Source organism: Peromyscus californicus, unplaced genomic scaffold (assembly GCF_007827085.1).
Source record: "Peromyscus californicus insignis strain IS unplaced genomic scaffold, ASM782708v3 Scaffold_11__1_contigs__length_118956290, whole genome shotgun sequence".
Taxonomy (NCBI): domain Eukaryota; kingdom Metazoa; phylum Chordata; class Mammalia; order Rodentia; family Cricetidae; genus Peromyscus; species Peromyscus californicus.
Genome location: NW_026294402.1, coordinates 84,504,847 through 84,525,550, shown reverse-complemented (window position 1 = coordinate 84,525,550; position 20,704 = coordinate 84,504,847). Strand labels below are relative to the sequence as shown.

General features: G+C 48.1%; 1 protein-coding gene across 3 annotated transcripts in view; it reads right to left on the bottom strand.

Annotated features, from left to right (window-relative positions):
• The window catches only part of Rasgrf1 (Ras protein specific guanine nucleotide releasing factor 1), a 112,410-nt gene that overhangs the window by 69,668 nt on the left and 22,038 nt on the right, over positions 1-20,704 (bottom strand). For all 3 annotated transcript variants that reach the window (XM_052716638.1, XM_052716645.1, XM_052716630.1), the window contains exons 3-5: positions 13,990-14,137; positions 7,587-7,679; positions 3,914-4,167 (exon numbers count right to left, since the gene is read on the bottom strand). In XM_052716638.1, coding sequence (XP_052572598.1) covers positions 3,914-4,167; positions 7,587-7,679; positions 13,990-14,137 — 495 coding nt within the window. The remainder of the gene's footprint in view (positions 1-3,913; positions 4,168-7,586; positions 7,680-13,989; positions 14,138-20,704) is intronic.

Genomic DNA, 20,704 nt, shown 5'->3' with positions numbered 1-20,704 from the left:
AGGGGATATTTGGACCCCTGTGCTGTGATCTATACTCACCAGGAGAATGGAGTAGAGGAGAGGAGCCTCGCTTTAGGCGCCTCTGCAATTTCACAAGATGGCCTGAGAAAGCACAAGCCTTAGCATAAAACAGGACTAGGTAAAACCCCCAGCACATGTTCCTGGTTGTGTGCCTTTGAACACTTTCTAGCACTGCTCTGAGTCCTAACCCAGCCTTCTGGGGGCATCCCTGAGGACCAGAAAGCTCAAGGGCTGGTACAAGGAGCCTGAGTCAGGCAGGTCCCACAGAGCACTCCCTTAGCAGGGGACCTGTCCACAACACTCAGCTGTGCAGGGGCCTGGGTTGGGTTATGCTAGGGGACTAGAAAAGAATTCCAGCTGTTTTGTTTTGTTTTGTTGAGACAGGGTAGGTCATTGGAACTCACTATGTAGACCAGGCTGGCCCCAACTCACAGAGATCAACCTGCCTCTGCCTCCTGAGTGCTGGAACTAAAGGTGTGAACTACTACACCTGGCTTGTTTTGCTTTTAATCCAGCTGTTCTTATGCTCACAGGGAGCACCAAGCTTAAGACAGGGAAGACGGTGCTGTCCTCAGTGGGCCATGTTTCTAGGAGGGTGAGCACCAGGTAGGCATTAGCTCCTGTTTGAGAAAGAAGTAAGGAGAGAGGAGAAGCCAAGTGCAGCAGACTCAAGTTCCCCGGTAGGACCATGGGTCTTCCTCCTTAATGCACACTTGGCTCTCTGTACCTCCTGGTCCCACACCCACAGATTCAACTACATACACATCAAAAATGCTAGGAGAAAAAAACCGCTGGGTTTGTAGGGGCTGGAAAGGTGGCTTAGTGGTTAAGAGCACCTGCTGCTCTTGCAGAGGGTCCGGATTCAGTTTTCAGTACCTACATGGTGGCTAATAAACCATTCATAACTCCAGTTCTAGGGAATCTGACAACCTTTTCTGACTTCCTCTGGCACTGCACATACATGATACACATATACACATACAGGAAGAACACCCAGACACATAAAGTGAATAAGTCTTTAAAAATTTTGTCTGTAGTGACTATGTACAGACTTTCTTGTCATTGTTCCTAAACATTGTATCATAATAACTGTTTGCATAACATTCTCATGGTTCTGGTTATTATAAGTGATCTAGTGATGATTTAAAATATACAGGAGGATATGAGGGTTAGATGCAAATAAGCTATTTTACATAAGGGGCTGGGTATCTGCAGTTTTTGTTGTCTGCAGAGGTCCTGGAACCAATCCCTCAGGATTACTGAGGGACAGTTATATCAGGTAATACAGTAAGTTATACTGATTAATTTTCAATATCAAATGAAGTTTGCATTCCTGAAATGAGTCCTACTTGGTCTATCTTATTCCTTTTCCACACCACTGGGTTCAATTTGATACTTTGCATCCACACTCATGAGAGATACTGGTCTGTGGTTTTCTTTTCTCATGATGTCTTTGCTTGGTTTCCATATACAAGTAAGGCTGGTTTTATAATGGGAATGCTCCTAACACAGATATGAAGCTGATTTCTTTCAGGACATATTACTATGAGCCCTTGGGACATGCTTGGCTAAATGCTTTACACAAGCTCTGTCTCTCTCGGACACGGTCTCACTATGATGTAGCCCAACCAATTTTGAATGCTAGGGTAACAGGTATGTGTCACCACACCTTGCCTATAGTATGAACATTCAACCAAAAATTTCAGGTTATAAGAATTCTAATGAAGCTTGAGAAGTGGTCCACACCTTTAATCCAAACACTTTAGGCAGAGGAGCCAGATCTCTGTCAGTTCATGGAGTTCAAAGTTTGAGGCCAGCCTGGGCTACACAGTGAGGTCCTGACACCTCCCCCACCCCCACCACCAAAAAAACCCCCCCAAAAAACAAAAACAAAAACAAAAAACCCAGCACTCGGGAGGCAGAGCCAGGCGGATCTCTGTGAGTTCGAGGCAAGCCTGGGCTACCAAGTGAGTTCCAGGAAAAGGCACAAAGCTACACAGAGAAACCCTGTCTCGAAAACAAACAAACAAACAAACAAACAAACAAAAAAACAAAAAACCACCACAGTACAATAAAACCATGGAAAGACAAATAAAAGCAAAGAGGCAAAATTATCTCTTAGTGATAATGTTAAATAGTCACCAAAAGTTTACAATCATGGCCTGACCTGTTAGGAAAACACAAATATGACCAATTATGACTGTTGCCTTGTCCCCAACAAGCACTCTGATTCAACTTCTCAAAGGTCTCAGGAGGCCAGAAGCTACTTCCTTCCTGCTGCCTGCATCTGTTTCTCTGTCCCACCCTCTGCTGTTCTAACGCCCCTTACATCCTCTGTACCAGTCTTGCTCCACCCACCAATTTTTGGCCGCTTCAGCCTACTCTCCTGCCTGTGCATCAGACCCACACCTTGCTGCCTCTCCCATCACTTCATGGTGTCCCATAGGCCTTTAAAACTTGCCACATTCCTTTGGCAGAAGTGACAGATAGAGAGAAAGTGACCCATGTCCCAAGTATCCATGCAGAGGACCCAGATGAGGGCCTGATTTGTTAGCAAAATAACAGAATGAAGATTTGAAAAGGAAACACAGTTTCCGGAACCCACAGCAGCACAAGGGAGCTGCCTTACTCCTGGTGAGACCCATCCAGGAACAACAGGCTATTTCTGTGTCTTCTTTTTTTGGTGCTTTTATCTAGTTTATGCAATTTTGTCACCCACCAGGAAAGTATACTCAAATCGTCTCCTAAGAAAAGTCCTTTTAGAAAGAGGCTGATGAAGAGCAGCGCGCAGCTCATGTTCTGAATGGCTGTCAACCCCGCAAGAGGGCTGAGAGCCCGCATGTGGCAAAGGAACTATTTCCATTAGGTGAGGGGTGGCACAGTCCTCAGCAGAGCTCTGGCAATTGAGAACTGAAATCTGAACCTGGCCTCCAGGTCACTGGGATGGCACTAAGAGAAAGAGCATGCCTCGGCTAACATCTGGTAGCCTCATTTGAGCTGTGGTTTGTTCCTGATGAAACTCTCTGATGGTATGGGAAAGTGGACTGTCTGAGAGGTGTGGCCTAGAGGGACCGACTGTGTCATGGGCATGCTCTAGAAGGGGCTGGTGATGGCTCTGCACTGAGGGCTGGGTCTTATAAACAGAAGTGGGTTGGTCCTGGAAAGAGTGGGTTGCTGTAAGAATAAGGGGGTCCCTCCTTCTTCGCTGACTTCCTTGTTTGCTGTGTGACGCCTCTCTTTCAGGTGCTTCTGTCCAGAGAGTCTCTTACTACAAGAGACGCCCAGAAGTCAAGGTAAGCTCTTAAACTTCCAAAACATGAGTGCAAATAAACTCTTTTCTTTCTTTTTTTTTTTCTTCAGTGCTGGGGATATAATCGAGGGTCTCCCATATACTAGGCAAATGTGCTCCATCTGAGCTGTATTTCCAACCATTTTAAACAGTAAAGTACTCAGCTTCAGGTACTTTGTTATAGCCATATGAAATAGATGAAGACAGTTTTTAACTCTTAAATATAGAAAGCGGAGTTTCTCAACAGTGGTAGTGTTGGTATTTTGGGTGGAATAGTTTCCGTGCGTTATAAACTCTTTAAAAGTATCCACGCCCTTTGCCTATCAGATGTCAGATGTCAACCTCCTCAAAACTGTGCGGCCAAAACTGTCATTGATAACTGTCTTACCAGTGTCAAAAGGCTTTACATTTAGACTGCGTAGGCCCAGTTTATATTCCCATGCCTTTTGACCTTGGCTTATTTCTTTCCTCTCTGGGCCTCAGGTTCCTCGGCTGTACTTGGTGGGAAACAGATGTGGGTTTGTGACAGGATTCAGCTCAGCATATATTTGTTGACCAGTTCTTCCGGGCCTCCTTCCCACCTTTGCTGTCTATCCTGCTTACCTGTTCAGGAAGATGCTGCTGACATCATCGTGTGTGATGGGAGGCTTCTTGGAGCTGGCAGCCATGCGCAATGGGCGCAGAAAATTATTGACAAGGATGTGCAGTTGCTGCACGTACTCGGCCTCGGCCTCCAGCATGCTGAACACCACCTGGTTCCTCTTGCGCATGCTGTCAGCATGGGGAGACCGGATGTAGTCCTGGATGACGGTCTTCCACTTCCGCCGGCACAGCCAGCCCCGAAGGAAGCTCTGTACCTGGTTAAGACCAGTCGGGGAGATTTAGGTTAGCATCAGTTACTCTTGTTTTTGTGAACCGTGAGCACCTCAAGGGCAGGGAGCAGGGTCAGTCAACCCTGCTGCTGTGAGCTCAGGGAAGAAGAGCTGAGATGCAGAACAGGCTCTGCAGCCCGTGATGCTGAGCATGCTCTTTGGGCCCTCTGAGACAATTTTTCTATCTGTGAAGTAGAGTCAGGGAGCAATCACGGTATGGACTAGACGGCTTGTTAGAAGTGTGGGTTCTAGGGCCTGCCCCAGCCCGCTGCATTTTAACAAGTTCCCTGATTGCTTTGGAAGAGCAGAAAGGAGGAAAAGTGGGCCAAAAGTTTCCACCCAGGGCTAGCGTGAGGAGAAGGGTTGCTAGGCTGTGTTTGGGCATGGTTGCGTCTTGTCTAATGACTCTTCAGAGAGCCCAGAGGTTTCAATTAAAGCTTATCTGGAGAGGGTAATTATCAAATTGAACAGAACATGGCAAATCTGCTCATCTCCAGCTCTTTAGTGGCTTCTGAGCCCCAGTGCCAGGCTGGAGCCTCTCCCAACTCAGGGGGGAAATGAGCCGGGCACTTGCTCAGTGGCCTTGAAGGTGGCTGAGAGAAGTGGCCTCTGACAAGTGGCAGGAGCTTGGGAAAGGGTCTTCACTCACGCATATGCATACACACACACACACACACACACACACAGACACACACACAGATACACACACAGAAACACATACAGAGAACACAGACACACATAAACATACATACTACACATACAACACACATACACACAGAAACAGAAACACACACAGATACATACATACACATACACACAGCCACACACACACCTACACAGACATATACACACAGACATTTACACACAGACACATGACAAATACACATAGACACATAAGGACACACAGATGTACGCAGATATACGCACACAAACACACACGCATGAAGACACGGATAGACATACACACATATGCTGGCTAGTGTTATGTCGTCTTGACACAGCTAGAGTCATCAAAGAGGAGGGCTACAAATGAGAAAATGTCTCCATAAGATTGGGCTGTATTCTGGGAATCCGGTGCCTGTGGTGTGACACCTTGCACAGCCTTGGTGCAGTGGGAAGGGGATTGGACCTGCCTAGGCTCAGTGTGCCGGGCTCTGCTGACTCTCCATGGGAGACCTCAATTTGGGGGATGTGGGGATGTGGGGTGGCTTGGGAAAGAGGGCTGGGGGTGGGAGGAGGGAGGATGGGGGATCTGTGGATCATATGTGGAGTGAGTAGAAAATTTCTTAATACAGAAAAAAATTAAAAAAAAAAATAGGGCTGTAGGCAAGCCTGCAGGACATTTCCTTAATTAGTGATTGATGTGGGAGGGCCCAGCCCCTTGTGGGTCGTACCACCCTTGGGCTGGTGTTCCTGGGTGCTGTAAGAAAGCAGACTGAACAACCATGGGGGGCAAGCCAGAAAGCAGCACCCCTCCACGGCCTCTGCATCAGCTCCTGCCTCCAGATTCCTGCTCTGTTTACGTTCCCACCTTTGTTCCCTAAGTGGATTATGATATGCAAGCCAAATAAACCCTTTCCCCCCCAAGTTGCTTTGGTCATGGTGTTTCAACATAGCAGCAGAAACCCTAAGACAATGTGCGCGCGTGTGCACACACACACACACACACACACACACACACACACACACACACACACAAATACACACAGAGTTGTCCTCAGCTGCACAGGCTTCTAATCCAGGGTCACCTACCTTCTGCACTCTTTAGGCTTCTGGGATGTGGACAAGCTCATGATCTGCACAGGGAGGGACACAGGGTTGGGGCCAGCATACAGGAGTCTATACTGACAGCAAACCAGCCCGCAGTGCAGACTCACCTCTAAGGACAGGGAGGCATTTGTAGAAAAGGGAGGGCTTTAAATCCCCAAGAAACATATGGGGGTGGATTTCAGTCAGTCCCTATCAAATGCTGTAAGCAGAAAGGGCTGCCCTGAATTGAGGGGTGGGCTGAGATGTTCAGGGGCCATAGCAGAGCCAGCTGTCCCTGCCTTGGTGGGACCTGGTGTCAAATCTTCCTGTTTGCTTGTGCGAACCTGACAGCTCCTGTATACCCATGTGGCTGGCTTGGGAATGGGAGAGGACAGCCTCTTCTGCCTGCAGCTGACATTGCTAACGCTATATAGGACATGGCCCAGGCTGTTAGACCTCCAGCTTCTCCAGGAGGCCACATGCTCATGCAGCTGGGGGCATGGGCTTGCGAACTGTGCCAGGATTTGAATGTCTCCCTGCAGATACTTGGCCGTGTCAGCTTCAATAGGTTACCTAGCCTCTCTGTGTCTCAGCTTTCCCAGATATGAGAGGGAGATGATGATCAATTCTCAGAGGCTTTTACTGAGGAGCCACTTAATCTGCATCAAGCTCCCAGAATAGCATCTGGCACGTAGAAAGTGGCTAATGAGTGCTGCAATTTCTATTTTTGAGAAAGCAGATATCCAGATTTCCGCGTGAAGTGTTTAGCTCTTAAAGCACTAGCAACAAATATAAATGGGAAAATATACATGGGCTGAAAGCCATATGCACCGGGGAGGGCTGGACTTGGCCTGTGGGATATGTTTGCAGTTTCTGGTCTGCGTGGCATGGGGCCCTTCCTGTAACCCTGACAAGGAAGATCTTGTTTCACTGGTTGTCCTCAGGACGATCCATCTCCCTTGTCTTGAGTCTGGCAAGACGAAAACATAGCCAGGCCCCTTCCCTGGGCTGTGGCACTATAGGGTGGTCCATAGTATTGTTACTACCCTGGCTCTTGGGCAGGTCCCTGGCACTTTGTCAAATATCTTTCCCCTTGGAAACTCTGTTAGAGCCGAAGCAGGGGCTGACTGTGGGGTCTTTGAAGGCCAGCTCCCTGCTGAGCCATGCTGGGGAGTATGCAGTTGTGAGGGGTGTGTGTGTGTGTGTGTGTGTGTGTGAGAGAGAGAGAGAGAGAGAGAGAGAGAGAGAGAGAGACAGAGACAGAGACAGAGACAGAGAGGCAGAGAGACAGAGACAGACAGAGACAGAGACAGAGACAGAGAAGTGGGGGAGGTGGATGACAAGCAAAGAAGCCATGATGGAAAGATGCCTGAGGAGCCTTGGTGAGGCTGCACTGTTCTTGGAGGAAAACTCTTAAAGGAGACTTCCTAGACCTTGGTCCTGACCCCATCTCCTCTTTCCTCTCCCTTGTCTCTATAAAATGGGGCTAGCTCACCTTCACTCACAGGGACAACCAAAAAGTGTGGCATGACAGGTGTCAAAAGAGGCAGGTGGCTCCTGGTTCCATCTCTGGAGCTGAGGGGACTGGGTGAATGGCATGCCATAAGGATATGTGAGGTGGCAGGTAGACACTGCCAGCCAGGGAGGGTACAGACCTTCTTAATTTTCTTGATGTCACTGTCCTCATCATTGGGGGTGACAATCTGGGTGGACTGGATGCGTTCATTGTCCTTGAGCAGGGATGCAATCTGCAACAGAATAACAGGTCAGTAGTGGCCAGCACAGGACACTGGCCAGCAGGCAGAGGCAGCACCTGAAGCCTGCTTCCTCTGCCACAAGAGTTGACAGTGTTGGGTGTTGAGTCTCTTGTGCCAGTGAACCACACAGGTCCCAGATGCCCGTACAGAAGTGCACGCTGCATTGGAACAAGCCTGCCTTGGCTACTTTGGGGCCCTCAGAGTGTGGACAAGGCCCTTCTAGGTGTGAGGTGGTGGCTATAGCCTGATCTATGATTTTCTTCCATGTTCTGCAAACCACAGGTTCCTTTTATTTTTACTGTAGTAAGCTATATAGGAAGATAAAAGTTACCATGTGAATCTTTTTTTTAAATGTGTAATGTTGTATAAGTGTGTGGTGTGTGCATGTGTGTGCAGGCAAATGTGCACTTGTATGTTCCTGCATATGGAGGCCTGAAGTCTTTCCTTGATTCCTCTCCACCTTTAATTTTTCAAACAAGGTCTTTCACTGAACCTGAGGCTCATAAATTCAATTAGGATGGATTGCCAATGAACATCAAAGATCCTCTCATCTTCACCCTTTCATCCAAGGCTGGGATTACAGGCATGTCCCACCATGCCTAACTTTTTACTTGGGTTCTGGGGATCTGAACCTATGTCCTTGTGCCAGCGTGGCAGGGACTGTATTGACTGAGCCAGCTCCCTAGCACCCATCAGTCATTTATTAAACAAAGGTTTGTTTATGTACACACACACACACACACACACACACACACACACACACACACACACACACATTTGTGGAGGTCAGAGGACAGCTTCGAGGAGCCCATTCTCTCCCTCCACCACGTGGGGTTCAGGATTGAACTTACGTTGTCAGGCTTGGAGGCAAGTGCCTTCACTTGTTGAACCCTCTCACTGCCCTCCCAGTGACCCATTATTCGGTGCCGTGTCTGGAGGCATCCAGTCTATTTGTAATGTGCAGCCAACATCACCATTCCTCCCTGGGGTCTCCAGATGGAAACTCTGTAAGTCCTTCCTCCTCCAGCTGCTGACACACATCTGTGCTGCTTCCCACATCTGTGAATTTTACACCGGGAAGCTCATGTGGAGTGACTTGGTATTTTGTTTGGCACTGCACCCTCAGGGTTCATCCATTTTGTAGCCTATGTCAAGTTTTCTTCATACACATCGTTATTATCCTTTGTTCTCATATATCCCCTTCCTCCTGTCTTCCCCCCGCCCCTCCACCGACCCCTTCAGGCTGTTTCTCCTTCTCCCAGACAGTCCCTCTTTCTGCTTTTTTATTATATGTATCCATCACCCACTTTCCCTCCAATTCCTTAGGATTTCATCTTTCTCTCTTGTGATCCTCTTTAAGTTTCATGACTGACACAGCACACACACAGAAACGCACATGTATATAATCTTAAACCTAGATTCCACATATGAGAAAATGTGCAGTATTTGACTGATTCTGGCTTATTTCATTTAATGCAGTGATCCTCAGTTCCATCTGTTTTCTTGTAAATGTCATTATTTTATTTTTCTTTATGGCCCCATAAAGTTCCACATGTGTTATGTGCCTTGTTTTCTTTATGCATTCACCTGCTGGTTTCGTGTCCTAGCTATTGGGAATACGGCAGCCATGAACATGTATGTACACATATCTCTGTGGTAGGCAACACCAGCTCACTTGCAGACATTGGGCTGCCCTTTGTCTTTCCAAGAAAAGCACATGGGGGAATAAATCAGATCAAGGCTGGTGGCTCAGAGTATAGCTCTGGTGGCTGGCTTCTCTCCTTTCTGGGTTACCCTGAAGCACTTCTTGGAATCAAGGTCCTCTTTGGAGCTTAACTACTTGCCCAGAAAGCTAAGGTAGCCCCCAGAATACCTAAAACAAGCTCCATTTGTCTTATTTGGGGATCATAGAGAATCAAGACCAAGGGCTGGGCATCCTAAATCTATCTGAGACTGTCCCAGGGGACAGGCCAACGATCATCTTGTACTGGGGCTCCCATAGTAAAAAGAAAGAACTTTCTATTGAGGGAAAGCCACCTCTTCTCCCTGCTTTGCTGAGAGTTCTGTGGAGTGGTTAGAGTGGTCTCATTCATTAGAGCTCTTGGGGGCTAGCATAGGGCCCAGCATGCAACACGCCCTCGTTAGCTGTAAAAATAAGTGAATCAAAAACTGATCAGAGCAACAGTGACCTCAGAACCTCCAACCACAGGAAGCTACAGCAGTCGCTGAGCCCAGCACATCTAAAGACAGAAGCTCAGGGAATTCTATAAACACAGCTGCGGGCAGGCTGCTCCCTCCTCAGAACATGAGGCCGTGTGCCCTCAAGGCCACATGCTGAACCTCAGGATGAATGGCTCTCAAAAATGAACCACTGAAGCCTTTGAAAGTGGAGTGAGCAGTTGCAGGCTCTCCACTGCTAGGCTGCTAAAATTACCCTGGCTGGCCTTCACTTGGAGAGTGTCTGAAAACAACTAACTGGAATGTTCAGTGGAGAGACCCGTTTGCTTGTTCTCTCCTTTTTTTTTTTTTCCTCTCTGTGCTACTTCCTTATATTTTTCTCAGCAATTCTTAAGCTTTGAACATTTACATGTTGAAATAAAAGGCCAAAATTTTGGCCTGTAATTTAAGAGGCTTATGGTACACACACACACACACACACACACACACACACACACACACACACACACACACACACACACAGTGGCATGCAAGCACAGAGCTCTGGTGAGCTCAGAGGCTGCTGTGGCTGGGTCAACACTTTTCTTTTGGCCTGAAGGTCTTTATCTTCATGCCATCCTGCTTTTCTTTGCCAGTTTTGATATGTGCACAGAGGGAGGTGGTGATGGTTGGGGGCTGGTCTGCATTTAAAACTGATGATGGGGGCTGGAGAGTTAGCTCAGAGGTTAAGAGCGCCAGCCACTCTTTCAGAGGCCCTGAATTCAGTTTCCAGCATCCACAGGGTGACTGATTACCCTCTAAAACTTCAGAACCAGGAATCTAATGCCCTCTTTTGACCTCCTTGGACACTATGCACACACACAGCGTACAGACAAACATACAGGCAACACTAATACATAGAAAATAAAATAAATATAAACGGAAAACTTAAAAAGCAGTTAAAAGTTGCAGCACACTTCTGATAGGCCTTCTATAGGGCATTCAATCAGTGGGGACCAGGGCACAAAATAGGCATAACCAAGCCTCACACTATGCTGTGATGCTCAGTGCTCAGACAGCCCTAACAGTCTTAGAGTCTTTAAAATTCCTTGGTCCTCTCATTTCATCTATTTGTGTGTGTGGTGTTGGTGTACACGAATGTGTGCATGCCTCTGGAAGTCAAAGGACAACTTCCACCAGTTATTCTCTCTTCCATCATGTGACCTGGAGATTAAACTCATAAGGCTTGGTGGCAAACACCTTTATCCCCTGAGCCTAGAGTCTTTATTTAAGGATCAGGTTGGAAATACAGTTCAGGAGAGTTAGGAACTTGAGTTGTTGCAGAAGTCTTAGGCAATGGCCTGTAGCAACTCAATTTTCTCCTTGCTTTTCTTTGGTCTCTTCCAAGCCCATATGTCTCTTTTGTGCTCACCCTGTCTGAAAATCCCAGTGGTGTCTTGGTGTTGGGCTCTGTGACAGGCAGGGAGCTGCTGGGATTACTGGTGTGTACTACCAGCTGGGAAGTTGAGTCACGAGGTTCATGAGGCCAGCTATGGAGGTTTGAATAGGTATGTCCCCCATAGACTCATGTGTTTGAGTGCTTGGCCCATAGGGAGCAGCATTATTAGGAGGTGTATGTGGCCTTGTTGGAGTAGGTGTGGGCTTGTTGGAAGAAATGTGTCACTGTGGGGTGGACTCTGAAATCTCATAGCTCAAACTATGCCCAGAGTGGGACACAGTCTCCTTCTGTTGCCTGTGGAGCAAGATGTAGAACTCTCAGTTCCTATTCCAGCACCATGTCTGCCTGCATCCCGCCATATCCCACCATGATGACAATGGGCTAAATCTCTGAAAATGTAAGCCACCCCAATTAAATGTTATAAGAGTTGCTGTGATCATGGTGTCTCTTCACAGTAATAAAAACCCTAACTAAGACACCAGCCTAGGCTCCTTAGTAAAGAGTTGTCTAAAACAAATGCCCAATAAGGCACAGCCAGTAGAGTGGTGTGTATCCACTGTGAAGGGCAGGGCATTTGATTGGAAATATTGCTCTAAATTCCCATTCCCACCAAATGGGCCTTTTCTGCCATTACACACACACACACACACACACACACACACACACACACACACACACACACACACACGTTCCCGACTGGCTTGCATTCTGCTCCTAGCCCCTCAGGGAGCTCTGTCCTCTGCACCTGTGCCTTCTTGGGCCCACAAACTGATAAAAGTATTCAGGGCCAAGTGCAGACTGAGCTTATACCCTCTGGCTTTCAAACACCTTGTCAGAACCAGGGCTCACGCAGCACCCTTGTGTCCCTGTCCACACTCTAACACAGTGGACTAGAAAGGCAGACATCTCCGTACCCCGGGAGCCTTCCAGAGCCTGAGTTCCCTCACTCACCAAGCCCTCACAAGCTACCATGCCAGGCAAGAGGGGCTGAGTGGTAGCAGAGACTGCCTAACCCTTATGGGGTTCCTACCAGGCTGCTGAAATTACAGACACACAGGGAGCATTGTGTTGATCTCCAGAAGCCTTTGTAAGCAGAGGGCCTAAAGCACGTGCTAGCCAGGAGCCCCATCGGGAGGTAACTGTCCTTTACAGGATTTGGCTAGAAACATGGGCATGAGAAAGGCATGCCAAAAAAGAGCAATATCATGTGCAAAGGCCAGAGGGTAGGACAGTTCAGTGCTCTGGGATGCTGGGTGGTGCTAGGTGACTGCACAGTCCCGATTAGTAATTGGGTAATGGGGCCACAGTCCTTCCCTGGTCTGTGTGTGTGTGTGTGTGTGTGTGTGTGTGTGTGTGTGTGTGTGTGTGTGTGTGTGTGTGTGTGTGTTGGGGTGGGGGGCAGCTCTGTTTATATTCAGGAAGCTATGCTGGGCTATCACAGATCTCAGGGCTTCTCTCCAGAGTGGGCTGGAGCCCAGAATGGGCCAGCGGTGTTAGAGGATAATTTTGGGCTAGCCTCTGGAAGACTGTCAGAGGCTCTGTACAGAGTAGAAAGACTAGCAGCAGATGGACGGGAGCCTGTGTTCCAGTTCGACGTCCGTCACTTCTCAGCTGTGTGTGTTTGGACAAGTGACCCGAGCTCTCTGAACCTGGCTCCTCATGGCTTATTCCTCTGGGATGGCAATGGGGGCTGATGAAGGAGACGTGTCTGAAGTCTTGTTGTAGGGTTAGAGATGGGTCAAATGTGGAACTCCAGTTAAACATGAAGTTGTAAGTCAATATTGCTGCTGATGGAGAGCTTTGCTGTTGCTGGATAAGATGGGGTTGGTGGCTCTGAGTCTCTGAACTTTCTCGACAGGGCTAGGAGGCACTGGGTTGCAGCTACAGGTGTGGGAAGGGGTTCTGTACACAAAGAACCCTGCACCCAGGGCTTCTAGCTCTGCAGTTGACACCTGCAGGTTCTCCATCCTTTGCTGTTGGGATCACATTTTTTTTTTTTTTGAGTGGAGCCTGATGGGATCAGGGAGCACATCCTGGGGATTGCAGGCCTGGATCAGGCGAATCCTCACCTCTCACTGTACCCTCCTTAGGTGGGTTCTTGTGTGTTTTTTCTCCACATCCTGACATCCAGGATGCCACATGGGCTTCTAGGAAGGATGCCTGAGAGCCTGTGCTCCCAGGAGTCAACAGCATCTCCTGACATGGTATATAAATGCAGGTTCTCATTTGGGAGTTCTAGGGCTGCCCAAGGCCTTGGTAAACAGTGAGTGGCTAGGCTCCCGGAGGTGTTTACAGGACTTCTGCCCAATGAGGCCACACACAAGGCAAGCTCGATGGCATGCCATCAGGGGCAGACCCTAAAAGCCTATGATTGGCCATCTGACACTCGTGTATCTGGTGCAGACACAGAGAAAGCCCACAGTAATGACTCCAGGTGATATTGCACTCCAGAGTCTGAGGCTGACAATGGTGACAGTTAACGTGTCCTTGCACCCTCTAATAACTTGTCCATAAACATCTCACTCATCCTTATCACCTGGTTAGGTCATAGCAAAAACCCTGCATTGCATGAAACAACTCAGCAGCAGAGGGGTGGGGGACACACTTCAGGTGGCACTTGGTAAGCACAGAGGCGGGGTGAGTCAGGGCTTTGATCTGGTCTGGGGACCCCTGGCTTGCAGTCACCTCTGCCTTCAGTCGCTCGATCTCGATCTCGCCGTCCTCGATCTGCTGTCGCAGCTGCTTGGCCACCGTCTTCTCTGTCTCTACTATCTGCAGCAGGTGCAGGTACTTCTGCATGAGCGCCTCGTGCTCCGTGGCCAGTGTCCTGTAGCTGTGGACAGAGGTGCATGGCAGGTGAGATGCTGCCCCCGTCTCTGGGCCCTGCACACCCCATTGCACACCAACTTCCAGTTGCTTCATTTGCCTGGCTTTCTTTGTTATTCTCTCTCTCTCTCCATATATATGTATATCTATCTTTGTTTCTCTCTGTATATCATACGCACACACAGACACACATTCTCTCTCTCTCTCTCTCCATATATATATATATATATGTATATATATATATATATGTATATCTGTCTTTGTTTCTCTCTGTATATCATACGCACACACAGACACACATTCTCTGTCTCTCTCTCTCTCTGACTCTCTCTCTCTTTCTCTCCCCCTGGGATGTTGTCTAGGTAGATAGGCATTTTGAAACATACCCTCCCCCATCTCCCTAACTCCACACTTCTTCTTAGACTACTTCTGGGATTCAGATGAATTGCCTTGGTGGACTCCAGGGATCTTCTTTCAGCTTCAGAGCTTCTAGTAGCATGGTGATGGAGGGGGATACTATATGTGCCTAAAAAGTACTCAGTGGACACTTGTTGTATGCAAGGGTGACTACAGATGCATGCATCAGGCCTTGTGGGATATATGGAGGACGAGTAGGCACGGACATCTCATTGTTCATTTGGGTGATGTCTGAAGACTGCACAGGACATAGAAGTGTCCAGTGGCGAGTCACAGGTTCTTAGTGTATGCTAAGAAGGAGGGGGCCAGCAACAAGGACTGTGCTCAGGGAAGACTTCCAGGAGGTCCTAGGTAACACACCACCAAGTTGGAGCTGAGGCGTTTGACTCCACACATAGTTCCTTGGGTACATACCCACTTTAGGGCAGCCCTGGGTAGGAGACTTGCGTTGGCAGTGATTGATAATGAGGTGAGGTGGTTAGGTGGCACCAGATCAGAGACAGTCCCAAAGGATAGGCAAAGGGCGGGGAGGAGGGAGAAGGTATCTTATCAGATTCCCAAATTAACACGTGGCACACAGATGGACAGAGTGGCAGAGCAGGAATGAAAGTAAGAAGTGGTTTGCCTGAGGTCACCACACCCCTCAAGAGAGACCCCAGTCCCCTATGTTCTTGGTCTGGGCCTCTCCATATTGCTCTATGGTATGAGCAAGACCATCAGAGTACGTCACAGCTGTGGAAAGCTAGATCTGATCCCATGAAGAGGCCCAGTGGGCAGAGAGGCTTGGAGAACAGGACTCCAACATCTCAGAGGGAGGTGTCTATCCAGAAGGGGTCAAGGTCAGGGAAAGGGCAGGATCTTGGAAGGGAAAGGTTAGAGTTCTCAGGGATAAGATAGTCTGGGTCTACATTCCTCAGTGTTCCTCAAATTTTTCCTCTTGCTTCAACCCACCATCACCTGAGAGCCACCCCTTTGCCTTTCCTCTCTCACACATACCCATTTTCTGTGCTCTTGTCCTCTCCTCTCTCAGCAAGGTCTGTGTCTCCTTTCTTAGTGGTAGTGAGGGCCTCTCCTTCCCGTCCTTTGATTGGCACAGCCCAGGATGCTCTATCTGCCCATCAAACCCCTCTTCAGGGTCTCTTTCACCATCACACTCCATCTCAGCATCCAGAAAAGGCTCAAGTCCCTACCCCTTAGAACAAACCAAGCTGTCCCTCAACCTCCCTAACTCTACCCGTTCTGTCAAACTGATTGGATTGAAATAGTATGGCATTAGGAAAACATGCATCTCAATGTGTTTGTCAGAGAGTTTCTAGGGATGTTAATAAAGGGCTGGGAGGAGTTGCTTGAACTGAGTGGCACTGTCCCATTGCTGGAGGTCCAGAAGGAACCAAAGGGGAAGAGGGAGTAGGCCTTCTAGCCAGGACGTTCTCTCTGTCTGCCTTCTGGTTGCCACGAAACGAGCAGCTTCATTCTGCCACAAGCTCACTTCATGATGGTCTACCCTACCGCAGTCAACAACAGAGCCAATGGAGGACCATGACCAAAATCCACTTTCCTTCCTTAAGGTTGTCCTCTCAGGTATCTGTCACCTTCTTTCCCACTTGCTCAGCATAGTTTATTGAACGAGCTGTTCACCCAGGATCTGCTAGCACTTTCTTTACTCCATCAGCACAGCATTGGCTCTTTGCACCCATAGCAACTGGCTCCCCATCTGGGGCCACCCACTGTCTCCTACTGGTGAGACTGATGGAATGTGAGATTGATTTTAGTCTGCCAACTTCTGGTATTATTACCATGCAGTCCTGCACACAGCTGGCCGGTGGGGTCAAGCTGAGGAGGGAGGTCTTTGTCTCAGCCTCAGGAGTCTCTGTGACCCTCAGGGTTTGAGGTGAGACTCAGGAGGCCATGATGGAAGTAACCTTGCAATAAAGAAGGGCCATGCCAAGGTGTTTGAGGTAGAAAGATAGTTATAGAAGGCCCTGTTCTCTGATGGTGCCCGAAGATGCCTTCTTGGGAGGAGGCTGGTTGCGGTCATACATATCCTGAGGGTGGGACGATATAGCAGGAAAGGCTTGCTTCATCAGGCTCAGGACACCTGTGGCAAGGAAGGGATCTGGGGAAGAAACTGTGGTCCAGAGAACTGATCTCTGTTCTTAGCGTTACCTTTTCTTAAGTAACAGGCTGTGAGAGATGCTGTTCCAATATAACACTATGGCGGTCTGGGCGCTTCTCTTGTGAAAATGAACCCAGACTCGAAGGGCTTTCCAACTTCCTAGGGTACTTAATTGTCTTCACTTGCAAGCAAAATTCAACTGAGAGCAAGGAGTCTGTTTTCACACCATCTTGCCTCCCCACACAGGGGTGCGAAGTACAGCTTCTTCCTTAGTCTAGTCTTACTAATGGCAGACACCCCGTGCTGCAGGAAGGAGGAGTCTCATCTGCAGCTTATCTGCCTGCCTTCCTTCTCCCCCCCATTCCCTTCCCTCTCTTTATCCTCCTTTTTCTTTTCTCCTTTCTTCTCCCATCATTCCACCCCTTCTCTCCTGTCCCCTCGTGCCCCCTTCCTCCTTCCCTTTCCCATGCCCCCTCCCTTCTGCCTCCTTTTCTCCTTCCCTTCTCTCTCCCCCTCCCTTCACCCCACTCTCCTATTATGCTTTGAATGTGAAGTCTCCTGTGTCTGTCAGAAGATAAGCGCAGGGGAAGCTGGGGCCAAAAACAGCAGGGCTGCTGCAGAGATTAGACTGTTAAAGAGGCCACTGGACAGGGGAGATGGCTCAGTCAGGGGAGTACCTGCCACTCAAGCGTGAGGAACCCAAAATAAAAGTAAGTAAATGAATAAAACAGGCCATGATGGTGTGTGCTTGTAATCCCAGCACTGGGGAGGTAGAGGTAGGCAGATCTAGCCTAGCCTACTCCAAGGGCTCCTGTCCAGTGAGAGACCTGGACACACACACACACACATACACACACACACACACACACACACACACACACACACACACACACACACAAGTCAGATTCCACCCATTATAGGCTCAAGGACATTTGAAAGACCTTGCTTTGAGATGTCACAGGGAGCCTATGGAAGTCCTTCCCTACACCAAGCCATTAAGTATTCAGAGGTGTAAGCCAAGCGGATGTGGCTGCTGCTGGAGCCAGTGGCAGAATTTGGTGCTAGCCGTAGGATACTGGTTTTAGGAGCATGCAGGATATAAGAGTTGTGGGTCCCAGAGGTTTCCACCCAGATTTCAAAAGAAGGCCTGGGAAGCAAGGCAGTACGGGAGGGTCAAGAGTCCCTGAGAGGGTGAAGTTGTGAGAGTTGAATATGAAGCTCTTGGAGCCCTCAGGAGGCTGGAGAGGCCAAGAATGGGGGACATCTGACAAGGAGAGTTTTAGGAAGTCAACAGAGCCTTCTGAGAAGTCACATTGAGGAACTAGGAGTTGACAGACTGCCTGAGGCATACAAAGAGAGAGAGGGGCCATGGCTATGTAATAAGGATGGTGAACTTCCAAGATGGCTGGCTTCTCCCTCACCCTCCTGACTTGAGACAAAGACCTGACAGCTTACGGGCTTTTTGTCCTGTCAGTAGGCCCCCTGCTGATGGACTGGCTCAAGGAGTCCCTGGCTGCATCTGGGCATGTTTACACAACAGCTGTAGGACCATTAGCCAGCCTTTCTTTCTTCAAACTGAGCAACCCTATGTTAGGGAAGGGACTTTAAAACACTCCAGTCTTCAAGAGAAGCTGTGTTTCAGCTTCCCTAGTTCTTGTTCCACCTTGCAAAGGGTCTTTTCTCTGTGTGCTTGTGGTAGGTAAGTGCCCATTTCCGCGCCTCTGGTAAAAACCTTTCTGGACCGCTTGAGATAGGAACACCCTCCACTCCCCAGCTCCCCACCTCTTCCAATTGGACTTAACCTTCCACAGTTTCTACTACCTCCCAACAGTCCATTCAATGATGAATTCATCCAAGGTCAGTCCTCTTGATTAGGTCAGAGAATTCCCCTGTTGCTACCTGTTGTGATGGAGATTTTGTCCCCCTGTCTTTTGATTCTTTAACTGACAAAAGAAATGAACCTGGTCAAGACCCCTAGATGGTAACAATATAAGCTATAATCAGAAAAGACTACAGAGGTGGGACTTTCTAAGCCTGTTGGAGCTCATACCATGCCCCAGATCCTGTATATGCTCATGACATGACCTGAATACCCAGACATGGAGCTCCATGGTATAATGTTTGTCTGGCTGGGTGTTCCTCTTTCTATGTTTCCATTCCTCTTTGGAAAGGGGAGGGTTCCTATCATTGTACGTTAGAAGTACACTACTTCCTTTTTTTTAATTTTAAAGGTGTTCATAGCTACTGCTGCCTTGCATCATTGAAGAGTTTAGACTTAGCCTTCTGAGAAATTCTGGGACTATTAAGACTGAGGACCTTTGGGGACATAGTAAATACATTTTACACTGTGAGATGGCCATGGGCCTTTGGGGGCCAAGGGAAGAATATTATACTTTAGTCTGGAATGCTCCTTATGGGCTGATGTTTAAAGGCTTGGTGCCAGTAGATGGGCTTTGGGAGCAATTGTGAGGGTCCTGACCTAATCAGTAGACTGGCCCTTGATGAATTCATCATTGAATGGACTGTTGGGAGGTAGTAGAAACTGGTAGGTTAGGTCTAATTGGAGGAGGTGAGTGGCTGGGGAGTGTGTCTTTGAGGGTTTGTCTTCTCCTTAGCTTTTGCTTCTGTCTCTCTGCTTCTTGTAGTCATGAGGGGAACAGTTTCCCTCTGCCACACCCTTCTCACAAGATGTCTCTGTCCTAATATAGGTCTAAATTTCACAGAGCCAGCCAACTGTGGCCCGAAATTATGAACCAAAGTAGGTCTTTCTTCCTTTAAGCTGATTATTTCAGCTATTTGGTAACAACAATAAAAAACAAAGACAACATCACTTTCCCTCCCTTTCTACCCACCCACATCCCATTCTTTACTTTTCCTCCCCCTACTCCTTCCACTCCTGGAATCCTTCCAGTGGGGACTGACCGAGGCACTCCTGGTGTGTGCAGTCTTTATGAATTCATAGACTTTCAGAGCTAGAAGGAAACCCAGGGGTCATGAAAGGTTGACTGTATGGTTTACTCAGTGAAGTCACTGAAGTCCAGGAAAGGAGAAGCAATTGACTTAGAACAACAGTTGTTCGGTGTCAAAGCTGGAGGTGGAATTGGCCCTAGGGCCTGAGAGTGCATTTCAGTCTCTTTGCTAGCTCTCACTAAAATGCTGGATATGAAGCATACTGCCTTATCTTACAAATGACTATACACATACACTACAGAGGCATCCCATAATACTAGACTATGATACATACAGTGTGAGAGAACATTGTGTCTCCACATGGTATTAATACACCACAGTGCTTATTTTTATACCCGGAGTGTTTCTATTAAGTATATGTAAATAAAAACTAAGTTGGGAATATGTAAAAATACTTCATACTCAATATGGCTGTGGCAGAGAGCCAGCTGTTGCTGCCACTGCTGCACACACACACACACACACACACACACACACACACACACACACACACACACGCACACACTGCTGTGGAATGTGGTCTTCCAGGTTGACATTCCCTCATAGAAGGAAGGGGTGAGGAGGGTCACTGGATCTTCGTCAGAGACTCCAGGCCCTCCCTTTGGCCATTTTTGCACGTGACCTTGGGGTGTGGGAAGGTGTAAGAGTATATTGTCTGGGGCTTCATCTATGTGGCTGTGGGAAAATCATAATCTATGCTGAATGAAGACTTTCCAGTATGGGTGCTTTACAGTCCTGCCACTAATCCTTCACTGCTCTGTAGCTGAGCCCAATAAATTCACTCGTTTCCCAGGGTGAACCCTGTGGAACCTTTGGTTTGCTGGTTGGGACTTTACAAAGACAAGGTGGACATTTTTTTTTTTTACTTTTCCCCAGGGAAGGAATTCTTGCAATACATGCATATCCACACATATACTTGCATGTACATTCTCTCTCTTAGGTTGAGGTTGAATAAAGCTCATAGTTCAGTGACCTGACCTTGATTTCAGCCTCACAAGGTGCTGGGCAAAGATGTCAGTTGAGCCTGGACTTCTGATCCATAGAACCACAAAATAATGAAAGGAAATTTCA